Source organism: Pseudochaenichthys georgianus, chromosome 10 (assembly GCF_902827115.2).
Source record: "Pseudochaenichthys georgianus chromosome 10, fPseGeo1.2, whole genome shotgun sequence".
In the NCBI taxonomy this organism is placed as follows: Eukaryota; Metazoa; Chordata; class Actinopteri; order Perciformes; family Channichthyidae; genus Pseudochaenichthys; species Pseudochaenichthys georgianus.
Window position 1 is genome coordinate 26563045 of NC_047512.1, and position 22726 is coordinate 26585770.

General features: G+C 43.7%; 1 protein-coding gene across 1 annotated transcript; it reads right to left on the reverse strand.

Moving 5' to 3' along the window:
• Nucleotides 1–12957: 12957 nt before the first annotated feature.
• LOC117453798 (mucin-5AC) lies at nucleotides 12958–22532 on the reverse strand. The gene is made up of 2 exons (XM_034092782.1): nucleotides 22167–22532; nucleotides 12958–21610 (listed from the first exon to the last, which is right to left on the reverse strand). The coding sequence occupies exon 2, from the start codon at nucleotides 21529–21531 to the stop codon at nucleotides 13468–13470; it is 8064 nt and encodes a 2687-aa protein (XP_033948673.1). The 5' UTR covers nucleotides 21532–21610; nucleotides 22167–22532; the 3' UTR covers nucleotides 12958–13467.
• Nucleotides 22533–22726: the final 194 nt, after the last annotated feature.

A 22726-nucleotide genomic window follows, 5' to 3' on the forward strand; every position in this document is an offset into this window, starting at 1 on the left:
CCAGAAATGAAATGGTGCATTTTGCCAATAAAAGCGTGCTCTTACACGCTGCACACTCTTTTTCTATACAATGTGGTTTATTTTTGTCTTTCACACGGCAGCATACAATTGATATATGGAACAGAAATGTGTTGATTTTGAGAGAAAAGGGAGAGAAAAACCGTTTGTCATGAGTAAGACAAGTCTGTCTGCCTGGGGTTTCCTTGACCTGGTGATGCCTCCCATAATGAAAATCCTGCTGGTTTGTTTTTCTAACATGGACCACACTCACATCCTGCAGGGAGGGAATATGGCGGCGGTCTCAGCGCCTTGTGGATTATGTGAAATATGCAGAGGATGTGTGGGAGTCAGACAAATTCAGTTTGACGTGAAGTATACTGGAAATAAAAACCAATCCAAGCAGACAGACAGTCTGACTTAGCTGACACACAGGAGCTGACCGCTGTGATGAAGTGAAGAAACAGTGTTTATTTGTAATCACATCAGCGCTTGTATTTGTCACTCCAGATTGGACATCTTATGGGTTTGACATTTTACACAGTTACCCACACCTTACAACCATTTTTACTCATTTGATCATTTCGAAAACCTGCAGCAACTATCAATATATAGGAGCACCTCTACAGCTATAGAATGAGCTCTGTTCTGTAGCTGTGCCCTGAGAGCTAAATGCTAACCTCAGCATGCTAATTTGCTTACCATGACAATGCTAACATACATCAGTATGTTAGCATTGTCATGGTAAGCAAACTTTGAGCTTAATGCTAATTTAATGATACTAAAATGTTCCAAAGGACAATGCTTACATTTTTAACACATGTGCTATTTAATTATAAAGTTTAACTTAGGAGGATGGGAATAGTATTTGATACATTTAAAGTTTGATCTGATGATCATGTGAGAAAAAAAGTAAATTCATCACCAAGTCATCCTGAGTATCTTGTAAATTGGCTTCTTGATAAACAATCCCTTCATAAAAGTCATCTCTCAACTTGAACTTCAGTCTCGCTTCTAATTTCTTATTGATTTGTAAACAATGACTGACAAACAAACCAAACTGGAAAAAACATATCCTCAAAGACTCAATAAAAAGTCGGGAAGTGTTTCTGATTCATAGCTACACAGCTGTTTGATGTAGGCCATCCAAATGAATCATGTGTGTTGTCGTAATGTATCTTGAGAAACAATGTTATTATCAGACCACTGGCAGTGAGTGTAGAGGAAATAAACTGGTAAGGTGTGTGGTGAGGTGTTGACATGGGTGCTCTGTTTGGACATGTATGCGAGCACAACCTATCAACCTGTCATGACATCACGCTGAGTGATTACTCCTCTCACGACACAGGAATTTAGCGCAGGCTTCCCTGTCCTCCAGGAGCCTGTCTTTGGTACTTTTCCAAAGCACATCTGGAGTAGTTTTCCAAAGACAAGATGCTTAACAACACAGTTCAACAATACACTTTCTTTGAAACACTTTCCTTGCCAATAACTAAACTTTTACTCTTCCCTGTGTTTCTTCTTCCCCACAGTTTTGTTTTCTCCCTGTGTTTCTGTGAGACCACTCATGCCACACAAACACACACGTCACAGATTACAGCATGAGGATTTATAGCACCTATATCTGAGCCACTGTAGTCTCTGCTCACAGCTCAAAGGTCGTAAAACACAGTACCATTCAACAGCTGTTGCTCAGGTTTATTGCCAGGACAATGTTGGATTTTAAAAAGGTACAGTTTTACCCCATTGCATCCCACAAAAAACACTCAAAATGCAAAGCAGTTTAACAATCAACATCTACATAATAGTGCAAACAGTAGGTGTTGTAAGTGGGAGTGAAAGGTGACAGTGGGGTACCCAAACATAGCATACTGGGTGAGCATAGACAGCATTCCCCTCGATCTTACTCTGTATTTAGCAGCCGACCCCCACCTCCATGACAAGGATCTACAGACCATCATGACCTCACCATCCAGGAGGCTTGTGCATTCACATGGTCAGGGGTCTGCGGGTAGCAGGCGTGTTAATCTACATGATGTCATTAAACTGGACACGTCCACACCCTTATACACCCCAGACTTGACCCCAACATTAAAATGAACCCCATGCACTGTGTTAAAGGTGTGCACAGTATGCATGCAGCAGGGAAAGGTTGAAATAAGCTGTTTTTGTAACGTTCTCTATCCGGGTATTCGGCCTGCATTGGTAGCTTTTTTCCGCACTCATCGGAAAAAAATGTAGTTGGGGTCATTGTTTTTATCTGTAGTTTGACGAGAGTGTGTATATGGGTGTGTGTTATTAATACCCCAGAGTCAGTCAGTTCGGGGGATTTGAGAGGCTTCTTTGGTTTCAGTGTTTCTGAGCTCACAGACAAATTTCCCTACATGGCGGGTTTCTTCGCCACTCCGATGTGCTTACGACTTGGCCCCTTGCTTAAAATGCCAGCCCGTCGGACCCCATGCTGCAGGGCATAGGTGCAATCTATACGATCTGTTGCATGAGCAGAGCACAAGTGCACATCCACACACAGCTGCTCTCAGTGCAGGAGTTGAATGTAATTGAGAACACTTTTGACAGGTTTAGTTTTAATGTTATTCAAATCCTCTGAGGGTCCTGGAAAATCTGTGGGGGATCGTTAACAACCGCTGTCATCGACCCCAACAATGCTTTTCGTGGTAAACAAAAGCCCAGTCTCCTCTGGGAGTGTTCAGTGGTCAGTGCGGTTGCAAAGGGCAGCTCCCAGAAAATCACATGAGGACTTGCATAGTCAGCTTTTATTTTTCTAAGTTTAGGCAAAACAACAATGCATATAAAAAAAATATATGCACAAAAAAAACTGCAGTTGATTTAAATAGTTTGGAATACAAAATAGATGTTTTCCTTCTTTCTATATATTGCTTTAATTTGACTTATTTTCTGGATTTTTTTACTATTCAACAGGCATGTTTTCTAATTTGTGCAAAAATTAAATGTAAAATAAGTAAAAAAAAAGCATCCTTACAATCTCTCTTCAAAGTAGTTATAGTCGTGCTTTGTAGCAAAAAGGTAATCAAGGATATTGAGCCGTGACACAGCATGTTGGTCTGTCTGTGTGTCTGTCTGTCTGCATTTCATTCTCTGACCTTGTGCCTGTCCGTCTGACTGTCTGTCTGCTTTAATACTATCTGTCATTACAGGCTGTCTGTCTGGCCATCTATTTGCAGTATCAGACAGTCTATCCACAGTATTTGACAGTTGATGTGTTATTCTGTCTGTGTGTCTGAGTGATGTCATTCAGGTGCAGTGTGCCAAGTCAGAAAGCCCAGGTTTCACCATCTGCTTTTTCATCCCAGCACGCCCTTTTTTTCTGTCATCTGACACCTTGCAGTCTGGGTCTCCTGGGGATGCGTGCACGTACACTCGTAAAAAACATAAAATGCTTAAAAGGTATGCACTTCGACACATTAGAGGGCATGCAGATGTGTGGTGCTGCGCTGTAGGTCCAGTAGGACAGCGTGACCTGTAGCACTGTTGTGGTCAAGCTGTGAGGTGTTTTAAATAGGCAAGCCCTGGGATTGGACTGTGGTGACTGATGGGCCACACTTTCCCTTCCTCGCTCTCTGCCTGTCTGTGCTGCTGCATTGCGATGATGGATGCCCAACCCTCTGTAAATATAGCCCTGCCCCAGCTAGTTAGCATGGTTGGCATGACCCAGGCCAGTGGTCACAAGCTAAATATATATCCAAAATAAATACTTCCAGATTCAATTCTCAAGTGTTGTTTAGAGAGGCTGTAGCGTATATCACACATAGAAAAAGACCGAGCAATCCATTTTGTAATATAGCAAACACAGTGGTCTAAACATTGCACATTTTTTGAAGTCTAGTAAACATTGAGTGGTAAAAACAGTGGAGGAAAACACTGTGGTTCTGCAACTGTGTACTAAATCTTTGCCCAGTGCTGCGGTGACTGTGTTGGCGAGTCACTGCGGTGGTAACAAGTCATTGCCATGGTTTCCATCCAAACTGCTATTTTGTGCTCAAATGCACTGATACTGAGGAATGGATGCTGTGGGTGGGGAAGTTGCCAGCCAGCCAGCAGTGACCATAGTGAGTGACGCAAGTGGAGAGGCAATGATGCGAGTGTGGCACTGAGAGTTCATTCAGGTGTGATTGTACTAAACAGCAGTAAACAGACACACCTGCTGCGTACCGTCGATACAGAAAGAGGAACAATGGCACTTTCACAAGAAACAGATCTTCTTTATGAGATAAAGGGGCATCAATGTAGGCATTCACAAGGCCTGGACACTGTGCCACCATCAAAACTGTGAGCTGTTGTCTGGAAATAGGCCAAGGAAGTATTCAAACTGACAAAATAATTTTAATCTGGCTGAACAGGACAACAGAGTCTTTGAGAAGACGTAGCTTATCAGAGTGCAGCCACCATGACCGCGCTGGTAGGATGGAATCTGGCTGTGTGAGAGTTTCCATTCTGTCCACAACAATAGAAGGCCTTCTCCGCCTGCTCTCACACTGCTGACTCCGAGCGCTACACCCAAACATTTCGCCGGTTTTTCCCCTATGACGACTAATGCATTAGAAAGAATAGCCAACATTTGACTATATACACAGCTGTTAACATCTGGTTGCAATCATTCCCTCATCCCAACAGCTTATGTAGAAATGATATCTTTGCCTTTTAGTATGCCACACTGGAGAATTAGCATTTCAAAAAGGTGCCCTGTGGATTATACAATAACAAATAAGCGCTTTTACATTCAGTGTTACCTTACAAAAAGCATCTTGATATCCTTGATGTCACATGCTATGAAACAATGCATGAATCAAATACCAAACCTACATTTTTTAAATATACCATATTATAAACATCCACGTTGAGCTCCTAAATGCTACATAACATGATTATGAAATGTTGATGTCTTAAATTATGTCTTGCAGTAATATAACAATCAATGAGTGCAGGCTTTGCATAATAATAGTGCATTGAAGATCAGGGCTTAGTGTACAAAGTACAAAGAAATTAATTCACGATGCACATGTCTGGAATGTAGTAGGTACTTCTTGTGGCGCTAGAAAAACTCCACAAAGACTGTGTTGACGTTCAACTTGTTATTAGGAAAATTGGACATGTTACTTCAGCAAGGAAAACATATGAACCTGCAGAGCTTTTTCCAAAACATACCCCTTTGACTGATATTTATCTTGCCTTGGTTGGTACTGGATATCTTGTCAATGTCATGTATTAAAAAAAGCTAAGCCTTGGCAGTGCGTGCCGCTTAGTGCTGAAGGGAAGGTATGACCGAGAGCTCATTGATCTGTTATCACACTGTGCCTCCACCCATCAACGCAAAAACAGTCTTGACACAAAGCTGACTTCAAGCCCTGATAGAAGAGTTTCTTCCTCCTATCTTGTTGGTTTATGGGGAAGATACCCATCACATTTCTCGAATAGGAGATTGTACGTTACAACATAAACATTACTTAGTTTTACTATTGTTTATATGTGGCCTGCTGCCGGAAAAAAAAACCATCCCACTGTCTCAGGTATGACACCTTTCCAGTAATTATCAAAAACAATCCGGGGGCCAAGACCTGCATGACATATAATCAGGTCAACAAAACTATTAAGTTGAGCTCATTCAGGTTTGTTTTGGAAATCCCATAGTTACTGACTGACAGGCTCAGACTGGTTATTAGATTCAATTTAAAAGAGCCCTCTCCTGTCATTTATGTGCAGAAGTTACTTAAAGGGGACCTATCATGCAAAATGCACTTTTGTATGTCTTTTATACATGAATATGTGTCCCCGGTGTGTCAGGGAACTCACCAAGTGTCAGAAAACACAACCCTCTCTCTTTTCCTCCATACCAAAATTTCTAAAAACGGGGCTGCTACCGATCTGATAGAGACTGATCCAGATTTGAAATATCTCTGACGTCAGAAACGGGGTGCTCCGCCTATATGGCCAACTCTCCACCTATCAGGAGGAGACGTTCGAAAGCACTGGAGACACTGTAGTACATATGCCAGGCCTGTAAGTGGCACTGTAGTCTGCCACAAAAGCAGTGAAGAAGACTTCTCACAGATTCAGCCCTTGCAAAACCAGGGTTGCGTTCCAATAGTCAATTTAGCTTAGGAACCTTCCTAACCAAGTGAAATGACCCGGAAGTACGTCAGTGGCAGCCATGTTAAGTGCCGTTCCAATTCTCCAAATGAAAGGAAAGGAGGTTTCAAACTTCCTTTATAACCTCCTTTAGCTTAGGAACCACTGGACCTCCCTTAACCGACAGGAGAAGCGAAAATGCTGCCCCACAATGCCTTGCAGCCGCAGCATTTGCCGTCACTCAACAGTTGGCCGTTCACGGAAACAACCGATTATGACCGAGAAATTATATCATGAAAGTTACGGTGCTTATTAAGCATTTTAAAACGTATGTGGTAAGTTGCCAAAGTGCTTTGTTTTGAACGTTCATCAGTATTATAATCAAAAAGAGAAATATGAATGTTAGTTTTGAAAAAAAAACTTTGCAGACATGTTTTACAGGTATGGCCCTACAATATATTATTAAAATATAGCATGATAGGTCCACTTTAATGCATTGTATCAGTTCTACAGAGCTTTTAGTGTCTTCAGCTAATTCTTATCTGGGTTGACCGCCAACAAGGTCCACTCTCACCGGCGCTGACAGACGATTCCTTTTTTAGGTTTTTTTTTTTTTTTTTAAATGATCAAGCTCTGATGAACACTATGTACACCAAACAGCAGACAGACAAATTAACCGTCTAGCTGGTGACTGATGAATAAGTTGAAGTGGCATACATTTTTCCCAGTAGTTGAATCCAAAACATCTTATGTGAGTATTGAACTCAAATGTCTGTTTGCAACAAACACACCTACAAATGAAGATTTATATACTACCAAATGTGTGTGTTTAACTGAATGTCGTATACAACAGGACAGTTAATGTTCAATATTCAGAGCACCCTATGACACACTGATATGGATACTTCTTCTGTGCTGGTTGCCCTGGTTATTTTTAGAACTGTGATATTTAATTAAATGGGACTTAGCAGCTTTTACTGACTTAATAAATGAATATCAAACTTGATTAATAGCACAAAGTATGACCTCCACGTCTTTGCTCTTCCCTGTAATTTGGGGTTGACCTGTGGTAACGCTGCATTTCATGCATATTGTTCTGCCGCAGGATCTTAAGTCCTCTAAAGAATTATATGTAGTTTCTTAAGTGAGAGAAGGGAAACATAAATATTACTGTTTCCTCAAAAAATGTGAGAATTATGCATTACTATTATTAGTGTCTGCTCGACTGATGTCTACGGTTGGTAAGGCCGGGGCCACCCTTGTATGACTCATTACTTTTACCTCATGCACTAGGAATCCAGTGACCCACACACACACTACTCAATAACCTGCCCGCCAAACGAGACCAAAGGCCGATTCCCAGGAGATTCCCTCATGTTAGTATCTGCAGTTGGCTGCAGTCCATGTGTGTTATGGTCACCGTCCAACTCAATATGTACAGCTTTGAGAAACAGTGTAGCAAGAGGCTGACATGGCATGGTATCAATAAGAATTTAGACATGTCATCAGCTCTGAGTGATTCAGGACGGCGCAGCGAACAGCTTGTTCCTGTCTGTCAATAACTCACCTCTCTCTCTCTCAGCAGCCACTTACACACACTGCATGCACTCGGTCTCTCTCTGCTCATTCCTTCCATTCCTCATTGATCTGCCATGCAGGCCCTGGGAGGAAGAGGAGGCAGAAGAAGAGGACGGGTAAAGTGATCAGGCTATGACACCATTTTCTAGCTACCTCATCCTCAGCGAGAGTGTGTGTGTGTGTGTGTGTGTGTGTGTGTGTGTGTGTGTGTGTGTGTGTGTGTGTGTGTGTGTCTGTGTGTGATCGTGTGTGTGGGCTCTAGTCTAGTAGTAGTCCTGAACACACGGCTAGACTCATACTTGAACTAACAAATGCCTTCCTATGAGGGTCCTGGGACACCAGAGGGAATAGACTCGTCTAGACTCTAGACTAACAAATTCCACTATAACGGAAAACATCTCTTTACAGATACATTTGTGACCATTTACATTGTAGCTCATATCAACAGAAAAAGCAGACGGACGGCCCTACACCTGCAATGTGTTACAGGAAATGGCTTTGGAGAAATGAATGTGGTTAGTGGCACAACGCCTACATTTAAAGAAGTATGGGATACTTTTATGCAATTCCTGGAAAGTGACCAGGCTGCAATTATAGATTAAGATTGATAAACACACCAATAAGTAATTTATTTGTACGATTTCTCTTATTAAAATTAGGATTTCAATTATTAATATGTTATCCTCATATATGATTTTTTTTGGTGTGTTAATTATCTCTAAAGAGTTGAGGTGAGGACAGGGGACAGGAGTTTATTGATGTAAATTATCTTAATGTTAATGTAATACCAAACATATAATGTTGAGCTTGTCTGGGTCTGCCAAAAATCATTATTTGAGACGTAGGCCTATATTGTATAGTTGATCGAGTCATGCAAAGTGTAATCTCTTGCTGATTTGTTTTATTACTGGAGATTGGGTTGAAGCAATTACAGGAGATGACGTGAAATCTGCAGTCAGACAGGTAGGCACCCCACCTGGTGGAGAGAAGGCCTTCTGTGACACACGCGGAGTCATTATTATGCTCCGTGGTTGCTACATAACAAGCGGAATGCCGAAAGTCTCGGTTTAAAATGATCACCGTCGTCTCACGTTTGGCTGGCCCCCCTTTTCTTATTGCCCCTCTTCTTGCTTCATTCATTCGCTTTCACAATCCGCACACTCGCTGGTAGTAACCCCGCCCACATCCTCCTGGAGGAAAAAGCCCTTATATAGGCATGTACCTGAGCTCGCTCGCAGGTAAGGCAACCTTTGTGATAAAGGTGAGTGAATGTATTTGCACTCTTGTATATCAGCGTTTCTTAAAGTGTCTCCCTTTAATGGCCTTGTTAAAAATGGTCAAAGTGACATCAGGCAATACAGGTATTTAGAGCTAAGGCGAAACTGTTGATAATGGTTGACATTTAATAGGGGGAGGAAAACCGTACACTCGTGCTTTTTTAAAACACTTTATTTAAATATTTCCCCATATGTATCAGACAGCACATGAACTTAAGCTATCATCTCAGGGTAAAAATATATACGAGAAGAATATACCAAACCCAACACAAAAACATCCAAAAAGACACATGACACAAAAACAACAATAACAAATTACCTGCTGTAATGTTTTATTAAAATATCTGTAGGGATACATATTTCAGCACATTTTTCTTTAGGGTAAAAGTCAGTAAGTCAGTTGCATATAAAAAAAAGTGTGTACGGTAATGGTTTCCAAACTGGGAATAGGGTCCATCCAATAAAGGATGGGCAAGGTGCTTCAATCCTTTCTGACTTTTCCTTTACCTTTTCTGTAGTTGAATGCTGCACATTTCTAAATGTTTTAAACACACTTAAAAACACTTAAAAACAAGAGTTGTAAAAATTGCCCTCAAGTGTGCTCACCATTTAAATGCACGCAATAAGTGACACAAGTAGACACAGGTATTATAAATCAAGGAATTTGTAAAATATGATCGTATCTGTGTCGGTGACCTTTCCTAGCTAAGTCTCACCAATCTATGCTCATAATGAAGCTTTACAGCCAGACAGAAGTTACTAATATCAATGTCTGCCAGGGATCAGACATTCACTTCATGATCTGGTTTCTCCCTGTGATCGATACATTACATTCAGGCAGTCATGGACGGACTGACTGAAAAACAAAGTGCTCCTTTATTCCTCTCTGAGTCGGAGATACAGTCATCATTAGTTAAAATGTTCACTCAAAAAATTGAAATCTATGGCTGACGCACAATCAGAGGTCGCTCGCTGGAAAATGTCAGGAAGCACTTTGCGTATTTTATTCCACACAACCTACTTATCATCAGTTTACACTCTTCCCATTATCTAGCAGCCTGGCCCATGCCACCCACTTTTTTCTATGATCCTGACACTAGAAAGACAATGTAGAGAGGACTTTTCCATCAACCAATCAGCCCCCCAATGGGTAAAAACTTCAAACGTGGTTCCTGAGTCAAACCCACCCACTCACTTGGGTGCGGTAGAGATAATGGGAACCCCACAGAGTGTGTGTCCTCACATTGTGGGGTAGAAAAGGTCACAGAACCATAACAATAACAGACGCACTGGAAAGAGCCCTCCAAATGATGTCATGGAGTCTGTTTCGTGTGTTCGTGTGATAGGAATTCACCATAGTCCCACACGATGGGGAGGATGTGTCTGGAAAATGTTAATCAATGGTCAATTATCAATAGGAAAAAGGTACATTTTTAAATGTGTTTAATATATTTATCTCATTTAAAGCAGAAACACGTGTTGTATTTTTTTCACCTAGAAATCTCTATTTATACATCAATTGTTGGGTAAACTCCCGTATTATATCTGCTCTCTGATAACACAGAGAGTTGCAAGCAGCTATTGTCTGAGGTCACATGATGTAGTCTTGTTAGATGTGCCAAGAGCAAGGACTGTCTTCGGTAAGACAGCTTTTATGTGCGCAGCTCCACTTGCTTGGAACAATCTTCAGCAAGAATTGAAACTGAGCAATCTCATTCCTCTGCATGTTTTTAAAGCTAGGCTAAATGAAATGCTTGCTGATACAATGGGCACTTGTAAATGTCTATAACTATGTATCCTGTAAATATAATGTATAATGTCCTTTATTGTTTTATGTTTCATGTGGAATCTATATGCTGCAGGTCTCCCTTGAAAAAGAGATCTATGATCTCAATGGGACCAATCTGAATAAATAAAGGTTTGAAATTATGCACTCCATGTTACCTTGAATTCATAAAATAAACTTTCGAAACATGCACAACAAAACAATTGAACAAATTCTTGATGAATGGAAGTGAATAAAGGCCGCTTTTAACAACAGCAAGTTTGAGTCCCAAAACGTTTAAAAATTGAGGTTTTAGTTGAAATGCTATTTCTCCCAAAGTAAGCATATGACTAAATGAGTGGCTCAGCCTATAGGCCTGCAGCCTGTAGACCTTGGAACCGATGGGTCGCCGGTTCACGTCCCGATCGGACCAAAATAATAGAGTATGGAGCAATTTCTGATTGCTGGAGAGGTCCCAGATCACATCTGCCGGGGTGCCCTTGAGCAAGGCACCGAACCGCCGGACAAACTGGCAGCCTGTTCACTCAGACATCTCTCCGTGTTTGTATACTGTATGTATCTATGTATTTGTATGATGTACATAGGTCACCCACCTGTACACCTACTGAATATTGAGATATACTGTGTATAGGTGAATGTGTGTGTATTGTACTGAGTGAACATCCCCATGGGGATAAATAAAGGATCATCTTCACTGTGACAAATTTGACTTCATAAAGCTGCCTCTTTGAAACTGCCCATTATGTGTGGAAGTGTGTGTGTTTGCCTGGAAGTGATTAGGTGTGCCAGTACAGATTAGTGTGTGAAAGGTGTGTCTCTAATCTTTATCCAGGTTGTGTGACAATACAGTAAATAAACTTGACTTGCTGTTGCTGTGCAATTACTACGTTTGAACTGATAAACTTAGCGGCCACCTTTCTTCTCACTAATATGACTTGCCATAAAAACACGTGTTCAGTGTCCTGCTTAGTAACGAGTTGGCTGTTGTAACTTTCCAGTAACTTTCTTATCAGCATCACACATCAGCATCTCTATTATACTTCAAAAGGCATTCCTAATAATAAAGACTGGCAAGGTGTTCAGGGCTAAAAATAAGCCACAAACAGACACCAGACATTTAGCCAGGTGCTCTTAGTGTTATATCCCCTCCAGATGTGGTGCTTTAGGTATTTGAGCTGCCCCTTAAAGATGAAACAGCATTTTCTTCAATCAGGCACATGCACAGCCACAGTAAAGCCCCTCTGAGCTACTGGTCAGACCTCTCATTAATTTGACTGCCATCCACATCAAGGAAAGGGGAGAACACTTTTGTACCTCTGGACGAACAAATTGGGTTCTGGTTTCAGTTACCAGGCTCGGGTTTTGATTAGGAAATCATTAAACTGTGTTTACAGTGACTTGCTCTTCTCACGAGAGGTGAGCAGATTTAGATTTAAATTCAGGATAGGACTTCCTCTGCTGCTCTGGCGGTCTGTGGCACCCTCCAGTGGTTTATAGTACAATGTGCTGCTACAAATTCACAGCAGACATCTTTTATGAGCAAACTTAATGTTTTCTCTGTCTTATGGAGAATTAACAAGATTTCAAAACCCTTCGTTTGGCGACAAAATTATAATGGATCAGTACCAAAATCACTGATTAATATAACGTTTTTTTTGGTTTTTTTTAAATGTTAATTTTTTCTATTGTACAATGTTTAAAGTTATAGCACCCTCTAAAGGCCAAGGGCGAAACATCTAAGGGATGCAGCTAAAAAAGGTAATTTTTTGCAAAGCTGGTTTCAAAGCAGCAACTGGCTAACATTTGATACATTATTGTGTAAATATTCAGCAATGACTTTCTCCTTTATCACTAAAGTCTCTGTATCTTTTGGTCTAGTTTGAAGTATATGAATAGCTTGTTGAACTCATATATAGAAACCCCACATTGTTGCCTTTTTCATATTGCAGATGTGTCATTTTAGTGTATTGAATGGTGTCTGTCCACATAGCCCATGAGACACTATTCTCATTAAGAGTCACCTATTTGCAATTTAGCCATCTCCCTCACTGAAGATTGTTTATCTGAAAAACAATAAACTCTCTAATAAAGTTTGTGAGTTCGATTACATATTTTAAGACTGTAAAACTGTACCATGAAAGCTACATAAATGTACATTTACATTTGTAGTATTACCTACATATTAGTGTATGAAGGAATAGAAAGAAATCAATAAAAAAGTGTCATAACATTTCTTATGTGACAACATTTATTGGCATTTTCATTGCAGACATCAGGTGCACAAACTCAATCATCCAAAAAACACAATAACAACATAAATATTAGGTTCTTTTAAAACAGTTTTTTTAGATGTTTCTGTTAAAGATAACAGTAAATCAGTTAACAAAATGATGTGTAGTGCCATTGCATTACCAGTGATGTTATCAAAAGTGACAAAAAGTGTAAATATCATTTTAAATGTAGGTAATAATCTTGAGAACACCTCATAGAAAAGACTAACTTTCTTGTTTTCAAAACTATAAACTCAAGAATGATATATCTTGTGCAATTCAAACAGCCTAGCACAGAACAAGCAGCAGCAAATACACAACAACAAAATAATTAATATTTTCAGTTGCAATGTGAGAACTCAAATAACATTACAGGCTAACATTAGTCACCCCCCTTTATACACTGTGTATTTAAAACCAACAGGCTCCAGGAAGGCGGCCTCTGTCCTCTATTTCAGGACCTTTCCCCCCCTGTTGGGGGTAGGTTGGGGGGATGTTTGTGGTAATAGTCTGGTGGGGTGGTATTGGGACTTGCATTCATCCCTGTGGGGACATAATACATACTCTCCAGGTAGCTCTGGTCTAGTGGTGGATGGTTCTGGGGCTCTGGCTTGGGCCCCTGGCCAGAGGGATTTCTGTAGCTGACCCCAAGCCCCCCTGGGTGCATTGTTGATGCAGCTTCAGGATATCGGGGAGGCTGAGGCTGTGTCTGGGGGTGGGCTTGGGGAGGAGGAGCTGCATAGGGCATGTACTGCGGAGCAGGAGCATACATGTTGGGGTTGTGGAGAGATGTGCAGGGGGCTGCTGAAGGGGGGTACAAGCCTGAATGTGACATTGCTTGCTGCGGGATGAGCACTTCCACGTATTGGCCAGTCTCAGGGTCAAACAACATTTTCCTTAGCGGCTGTACAGGCACTTCAATGTAAAAATACTTCCCTGTCTCAGGATCTAGGAGCACTCTTCGAGGGGTCTGTCCATAGCTACTCTCGGAGTATAAACTGGAGCTGTCGCCCCCATATTCAGACCCATATGGCCCCAGACTTTGATTGCCACACATGTACTGGGGATCCATTGGAGGAAGGCCAGGAGAGTGGTTGTGGCCAGGATCACTGTAAGGAGCCCCAGCCATGCCAGGTGGCTGTTGCTGAGGGGATCTGTGTACAGGGGGTCTTCGAGGGTCAATATGCTGGGTGGGCACAGCAGGGCAGGTCTGCATAAGTGATGGATGGGGTGGGCAAGGAGGAGGCTGGAGGAGAGGCTGGTACATGGTGGGGGGCTGGCTTGGACCAAAGGAACTTGCTTTAGGAGAGCCGCGCTGGTAGCTCATCTGCTGAGGGTCAGGTCTGCACTGATGGGGACGGGGCGGAGGCTGAGCCACTTGGTAAGGTAGTGCCTGGCCTGGAGAGGGTGGAGCAGCTGGAGGAGTGTGGGTATGGGGGCTGTGGTGATGGTGAGAAGAGGTGAGACCAGAGTGGGAAGGGCAGCCAGCTGTGCAGGAGCAGGGAGGGGGGCGGGAGGCGGGCTGATAGCGATTTGACCTCTTTGCTGTCAGATCTGGGAGCAAGAGGGGACTGAAGCTCTCTCTATCATCGTAGCTTGGCGGGTCATCTGAGGCATAAAAACGCAGGTCATCTGTCCATTGGGAGCGCTCTCTGGACAGCGACCTGTGGTACGGCTGGTGCATGTATCCTGGCACTTGTGTTGAACCAGCAGCGGGATATTTTGTATTGTTTGAAGTTACTGGCATAGATTGTTCATTAGGGTATGCCGTCCTGGGATACTGGGGTTGGCTTTCTGGCTCCATAACAGCTGGCTGGTTGGCTCCAGCTGAGTCACGGACATTGACAGGGTTAACTTGTGGGTCAGACACTGGACCTGGACCTGAGGTTAAAACTGGCCCGGTGGCTGATATTGGAGCTGTAGCAAATGCTGTCGCTCTTTGCGTATATCTAGAGTTCTGAGGCAACACCCCTGGCTTTTGCTGCTGACCTTTGACGTTGGATGCCTCTGTCTCGGATGTGGTTGTTGACGGGTTTGAGGGATTGGAGATGGTGGTTGCTGTTGCTTTGCAAGGTGGAGGTTTGAGACTGGAAACTGCAGACACAGCAAGTTTTCTCGAATAGTTTGATGTTGATGTTGAGTCATTGGATATCTTCCTATAGATTGTTGGTGAGGACACAACAATTGTTTGAGGCCTCTCCTCGCCATATGGTTTGACAGTAGAGGTTGTTACTGATGGTCTCTGTGCTTGATTTGGCATTGCTCCTAAATCTGCAGGTATAAACTTGCAGCTTGGTTTTGGAGGCACCACTGGCTTTTGAGATTTTTTAGCTATAGATTTAACTTCAATGGCTTGAGGCCTGCTGTTTCCTGTAGAGTTTGTGGGCGTCTCTTGTTTCTGTGTTTCTTTAGACAGGGACTTAACCTCAATTGGTTGCGGTCTAAATCTTCTTACTCCAGGTGACCTTGGGGGGAAAGTTGGATCTTGTCTTTTCACTGCTTCAAAATCTCCATGTTCCTTTGCTTTGGCGGGAGATGTTTGCTCCTGCATATTCCTCAATGAAGGTGCAGTATTTTGCTTTGCAGTGTCTTTCACCATAGGCTTACTGCTTATTATCTCATTTTCTCTGGTTCTTGTAATTGTGTCTGTGTTGTCAGATTCTACTGAGGGCCCAGATGTGGGTGATGAGGAGGAGAACGTCCTCTCTCTATGAGACTCGATCCGACCACCATCTGAAGGAGCGGTGGTCTGAAGAGGGACCTCTAGGCTGTTCACATGCTTACGGGGAACCCCTTTATCTCCAGGTGCATTCTGGTTGTCACCCACCACTGCTCCAATGTCAGCATGGAAGCCTTTTTCCTTTAATAACATGGAAACTGAGTGCCCACTGCTACCTGTGTTAGCGGGCCCAGGTGAAAGTGAAGCAGCTGGGGCTTGGAGCAGCGTGGGCTTCTCTTCCCCAGCTGGAGATGCAGATGTTTTGGTTTGGCTGGATCCATCCCTTATTAATACGACAGCAGTGGAAACCTCTCTCTCCTTACTGGCCATTTTGGGGAGGCTCCTGAGCATGGGAGGTTTCCTGTCTGTTCTAACCATCGCAGGTTTGTTCTCATCCCCTTGCACTTTATGGATGTGTGTCATAGTCTCTTGTGTTTCTTCTGCCATGTTTGGACCATGTTGACATGGCTTTGCAATTACTTTATTTTCTGTGGTGTACATTGTTGTGTTAGCATTCGAAGGGGATTGTCTGCTTACCTTTGTGACGAGCTCTTGAGAAGCATCTGGTTTGTCACATTGATTCTCTGAGTCGTCCTTGCCACATGGTATTTTATGTTTGCCTTCTTTCCAGCAAACAGCTTTGTATTGTATTTGCATCGGCTGTGGACGAGCGAGAGGGCTTCCTTTCCTCTGAAGAGGTGGAGATAAGGTTGGCAGCCTTAGATCTTTTGCGTCCTCTTTCTGTTCCTCCGTCCTCTTCCCCGTCTTTATCTCCTCTCTTGCCTCTCTCTCTCTCTGTGCAACTATCGCTTCCCTCCTGTCCTCTTTAATTTGTTCCTTTCTTTCCTCATTTAAAATGTCCATCCTTTCCTCCCCATGTGATGGCAATACAGCACTAGTTGCCTTGAAGGAAAGGTTATATGTATTTTTTACAAGCCGCCTCACATCTCTAACTTTGTGAATGGGGACCTTAACTTTATTAATCCCATTGTCTTCTTCCTCTTCTGATTTCTCATCTACACTAGTGTCTAGACTACCCTCTTTTATATCTGGGGAAGAAGCCCAAGGTCTGATTTCTGCCTCAGGTGTGAGACAGACATTAAGGGAGGTTTTCTTTTTTTCCACGGCTTTGAGTGTAATCTCCTGTGTTTGTGACATGTAGGAGCCCCTGGCAGCCTGTTGAAGTTGTGTATGGTCCTCTTTGTGTATACATTCCTGGTCTCTGTGTGTCACCCTGGCCTGCGTGCTGCTGGCTCCAGTGGCAGAATGAGCTACTGTTTCACCATCCTCCGTTCCGTCCCATGTTTTACTTTCATCGGCTCGTTTCACTCCAGTTCTTGACTGCAATGGCACTTTCAATTCTGATCTTATTTCAGACTTCAGTGAGGTTGGATTCCTGCTTTGAGAATCAGCATCTTCACTCTCAGTATGTGAAAAGTTAACACTTCGACTGCTGCTGGATGAACTTGGCCTGTTACTCGATCTCCCTCCAAAGCTTTGTGTTGGTTTAGCTCTATCCTCTGTGTTTGGTTCTCTTCTCACAGGAGGACCCTCAGATATATACTCTGATTGAAGACTGGAACTCAGATTAGGTTTTGGGGACTCTTTGAGTGGTGCCACTGCACATTCTGTTGCTGGGTTATTTACCTCAAAAGCAGGGTTTTCTTCTTCTCCTGCCTGCTCATCAGAAACACTCTGCATCTTCTTGGATAACACACTTTTGATAAGACAAGTGGCTATCTTGGTTTTGGTGAATGTTTCATCCAGAGACGTAGATTTCTTGAGTTTGGATCTTCTGTCATTTTGTTGAGTGGGCTCAAGGCTTGGCTCAGACGGGTAGCATTCTTGCATTGCTGCTGGTGTACTGTGTTGTCTAATGAATGTCTCTCTGGAATGACCCTCTAGAGAGGGGCTTTCCACCATCCCTGGTAACACAGGACTGCTATTTTCACTGCTCTCATCCTGCTTCCCTTCTGCATTATTCCTTTTCTTCAGCTGGATCTGTCTCTTTGGCACTCCCCTTCTCACCCTCCTGGAGTCCTGTCTTTCCACGGCCACATCTACACACTCATAGTTACCCATCTCAGAGTGCCTTGACTGATTGAGGCCCTCTGTGTAGTATGCAGATGGTTGTTGCAGAAAGAGTTCTTCGTTGTCCAGCTTGGGAGCAGAACCCCTGAAGTCAGCATATGCCGGCCAGGAGGAATTGACCCCAGCTGGGCTCTCCTGTGTGGATGGTTGAGAAATGTTGGTGGATGAACGGTGGCTAGAGTTGTACATGTCAAGGTAATCCATCTCAGAGCTTGACAGGCTGCTGAAAGCCAAGTCTGAAATCCACTTCACCTCATCGTCTGCATCATCAAGCTCACTTCCCATACTGGAGCTGGAACTACGTCCGGGCCTGTTTGCAGCCCTGCGTCCTGGAACACTGTTCTTGTTGGGGGGTGCTGAAGGTTGAAGGCGTCTGCTGGCACCACCACCCCTGGTGTCTTGTTGGGAGGCAAGTCTGAGCAGACTCTGTTGTTGCTGTAGCTGTCTGGTGGCAAGCAAGCTCTCTGAATAGGAATGCACTGTTGGCCGTCCCTGACGAGTCTCTCTGCTTGTGGGAGCTGCGCTGCGACTCGCAGGGCCTTTTCTATTCCTGGCATTGAATGACAGCTCAACCTGTTCCCCTCTGTAACTGGCGTCCCCCTGCCAACCCTTCCCCTTTTCAGGAAACAGCTCCTCCCTCTTTTTCCTCTCTCTTTCCATCTCTCTATCCATTTGCCTCTCCCTTTCTAACTCCCTATCGTCCTCCAGCTGCATTTCCCTCTCCCTCTCCATCTCCAATTGCCTTCCTTGGCTGACCCAGTGAGCCTGGCTATTATTGTCAACATGGGCAGTATTGGGGCTTTCCCTATTTGTCACCGCTTTCTTTAAATTACCACTTGGTGAAGATGCTACAGCCTGAGAGGGGCTATGGCTTCTGTTCTGCCACTGTCTGTATGGTTTCTCAGGGGCTATAATATGGACAGGTGTAAACCTGGTAATTGGCGGAGATGGAGTCCGCCTTCTGTTTATATGGTGGGCCATGTCCTCTGTTATCCTCTCTCTGTTTTCACGTCCAACTTTGGTTGACAGCCCTCTTCTCGCAGGCTCAGGTGTACAAGATGATTTTATTGAGCAGCTGCTTTCAGAAGTTGGGGAATAAGTATTGAATTGAGGCTGTGAGTTTTCCAGTCTCTGTACAGGTGAGTTGGATGAAGCCCTGTAGACAAGGGGAATACTTGGACTCCCAGTTTTAGAGACTAGAAGATTAGGGGAGGGACACTTGATTTCAGTGGGGGGATTGATAAAAGTGACTTCTTTCTGAACTAAGCTGGGGCTAATGGTTCGTGTTTCCTCAGGAAAAGAAGCTAAACCTGAGTTTTCCTGAAGGTTATCTTCTTTTGGTGTTGCCTCTCTCTCAGTGCTTTGTTTTTTCAGTGAACTATCTACCTTTTCCTCAGCTAAGAAAGGTGAAGGGGATAAAGTTGACTGCACTGGCGAACTGCTTTTGATTTCAGCTACAACTGATATATCTCCCCTTTCTAATTCAAATAAGGGTAACACACTCTTGTTTTCCAAATGTGTGGGATATTGTGTTATAATATCAACCGATGTGGTATTCTCCTCAACCCCAGGTTTATTTCTTAGAGGAGGAGTAGGTAGTGTGTAGTGAGGGCTACCCCCAGTGGAGAGGGTTGCTGGTGAATGCTCAGGAGATAGGACAACAGGTGATGGATCTCTACTTCTATGCTGAGATGAGGGACTTTGAGACTTGTCCGATGAAGCAGTAGGATATCTTGGCTCAGGGGAGGGAGTGTGATGTTTTGGCTGAGGTGAAGGTGTTAGATACCTGGGTTGGTTTGACAACGTTTTTTCAGGCTGCAGGACAGAGTCTGTGAGGGCCAATTTGTGAGGGGAGCCTCTTGGTGTACCAGTGGACTCTGCTATACTGCTCTGAATACTGTCTCTGCTTGGGGTAGGGCTCTTTACTTCAGGGTACTCAAGTGTCCTATCAGGCTCAGGGATGGAGAGGCCAAAGAGTTCAGCAAATGGGGAAGTGTCCCTGTCCTCTGGCTGGACAACAGAGTAAGAAATCCCTGTGATATGAGGGGACGAAGTGCCACTTGTTGGTGAGGCAGAGTCAGGGTGAAGCTCTAGGAAAGGAGACGTAAATGTTGTCTCCGCCTCAGAAGGCCACTCTGTCCTACTGACCTCAGGTGAGGATGCTGTAATCCTGATTTCAGGTGAAGGAGCAGTGTCTCTGTGCTCAATGGGAGAGTTGTTGCTTTTAACTTCCGGTGATGGAGATAAACTATGACTTACCACAGGTGAAGACACCTGGGTACTGCTTTCAGAATGTCTTGAAATGTGCTCTATTTTATGTGAGAGGCTGGGAGACGGAGTTCTTGTCCCAGAAGAAGTTACACTGAGCAGTCCAGGAGAGGGAGCTATGTGTCTTAATTCAGGTGAGACACTGTTCTCCACAATTTCAGGAGATGTTGATATTGAAATGATAGGTGATGGCGGTGTGTATTGTGGGCCAGGTGTAGACACAGTACTTACAATTTCAGGAGTAAACTTTGTATCTTGGCTCTCAGGAGTAGTCACAGTGTCTCTTTCTGGAGGAGAAGGATCTGAGATCAGCTCAGGGGTGTAGGGAGATTCTTCAATATCGGGTGTGGAGCCTCTGCTGAGGAGATCAGGCAGGGATACCCTCCCTCTTAGCTCAGAAAAAGATGATGAGGCTTGAGTCTCAGGGGAGTAAGGTCTATTATTCAGCTCAGGAGAGGCCAGTGTTTCTCGAGACTGGGATAATAACTCTCTACTACTGGATGAATGTAAAGGAGATGAAAGCGTGGCTCGAGTTTCAAAAGCAGATTCTGTCAAATCTTGAAAAAATTTTTTGGATGTAGGCTCAGGTGAGGGACTGCTGTGTTGATTATAGTAAATATTCCTTGACTCTGGAGAGCCTTGTGCTGCTCTCAACCCAGTTAACGGTTGTGTGCTCACTGATTCAGAGGGGGAAGAGCTGACACAGTTCAGAGGTTCAGAGGAGGGACTGTTATGTCTATCTTTGACAGTTGGAGTGGTTGTCCTTGATTCAGATTCTCTAGCACCAGGGGAGGAGGGTGAACATCTCTTTTCAACTTGGGAAGAAGACAAGGATAATGCTCGTCCTTCTGTACTGAGGGTATAGGGGCTGTTTTGTCCAGGAGAGGGGGTCCTCTCACCACTATTTAGGACTTCAGGTAATGGGCAATCTGTACTAAGCTGAAGTGCTGGAGATTTGCTTTCTGTTTCTAAATTTGGGCCACTTTTCTCCGAAACGTCTGAATGTCCTGAGCTTATTTTCTGGCCCTCGAACCGCCTGCTCTCTGAAGACTCGCCCTGCAACAAGGGGCTGTTAAACCTTTCTCTTGAATCTTCAAAGCCCTCCTCTCCTTCACTAGAGCCCGGTGCAGTGTGGTAGGAGCCTGAGTCGTTCAGATCATCCACCAGAGGTGATGCAGCAGCTGTCCCGTCCACCTCCCTTTGGGAAATGATAAAAGCTCCTGCAGCAGGGCTGCTTGAGAGGGAGGCTGACTCACAGTCGTCTCCAAATATGTCACAAAGGCAGGTTGTCTCTGAAATGGCACTGCGCTGAGGGACGTTGATGATGTCAAAGATTTCAACGTGGTTTGGGGTGCCGTCACGATGACACAGGGAAAATTTACGATGGGGTGCACTGCGCAGGAAGGAGTAGCTATCCCCCTGTAGAGTCCAGCTGTCCATTGCTCGTCCACAAACTCCAAATTCTCACTGCGGCCAGTCCAGTTTGCTCCTCTTGCCTGCTCTGGGCTCTGTTCCTGGACTGGAAATAAGATATGGTAACCTGGAGGGTGTGTAGCTCATTCATTTATATCACCAGTTACACTGTTGAAAATCAATGAGTGGCAAAAGCCTATTTATAGGAAATATAGAGACTAAACTGTGCATTTCTCCTGTTTGTTACCTTGCAAACAGCACATTTAGATTAAATAATTAATAAATAAATGTTCTGAGGATATTAGCATTTCAAACTTCCAAAAGGGGATCAGGACAAAAATATAACACTGTCACGATGCCCTTAAAAGCACTATTGAAATGATCACAACAACACAATACAAAAACTCGCTTGAAGTTTTCCAAAACATTCAGTTAATACCAGAAAGTATGTGTATCTTTACATGTGCTTAAACATTAACAAGATTTCATCAATACATTATATTTGATGTGAAACTTTTTTTGAATTACATTTTTCCACATACAGTAAGTAGAAAAGTAGCTCTGCCAAATACATGCCCTTTCTCTAAACTCTTCACATGGCTTTGTGTAGGACTGACTGCTCCGCATGCAAGGGGAGAAAGACGAAATGATTGGTACTGTACCTTGGCCAGTGATGAGGCTTTCCCGAGGGCATGGAGTTCCTCTGTGTTGAAATATCTGCCCCTCATCCACAAAACCCTTTCTCAAAATCAAAAGCACATTCCACGCTTACGAGACCACTGTGCGCATGGTGAATCCAGGACAGAGCGGCTCGTACAGTCCAGTCTGGCAGAGCCAGTCTGGCTAGACAAGCTCAGAATGTAAAAGACACTGCCATCAGACTTGAATAGAAAAAGCAAAGAGGGGCATCTCGCTCAGACCCATCCTCTAATGCTTCCATCTCTATTTCTGCCCCTCCCCTGTCCCCTCTTAGCCGGCATCGGGGACATTTTTTATAGTGTCCAACCTGGATCTCTTTTCTTTTCCAAGCTGGGGTTTGGTTGGACATTCGCTTTCCTGTGTGACCTGGGCTAGGGGGCGGCGCTGGGGGTGGGTGGGTTTATAGTTAGCAGCAGGTGCTGATCCAGCCAGGACGGATGAGTGTGCCTGGAATCTGACACTTACAGCCAGATCAGTCACAGGGCTCCTCTATATATAAACCCATACTATCAGGGCCAGATAG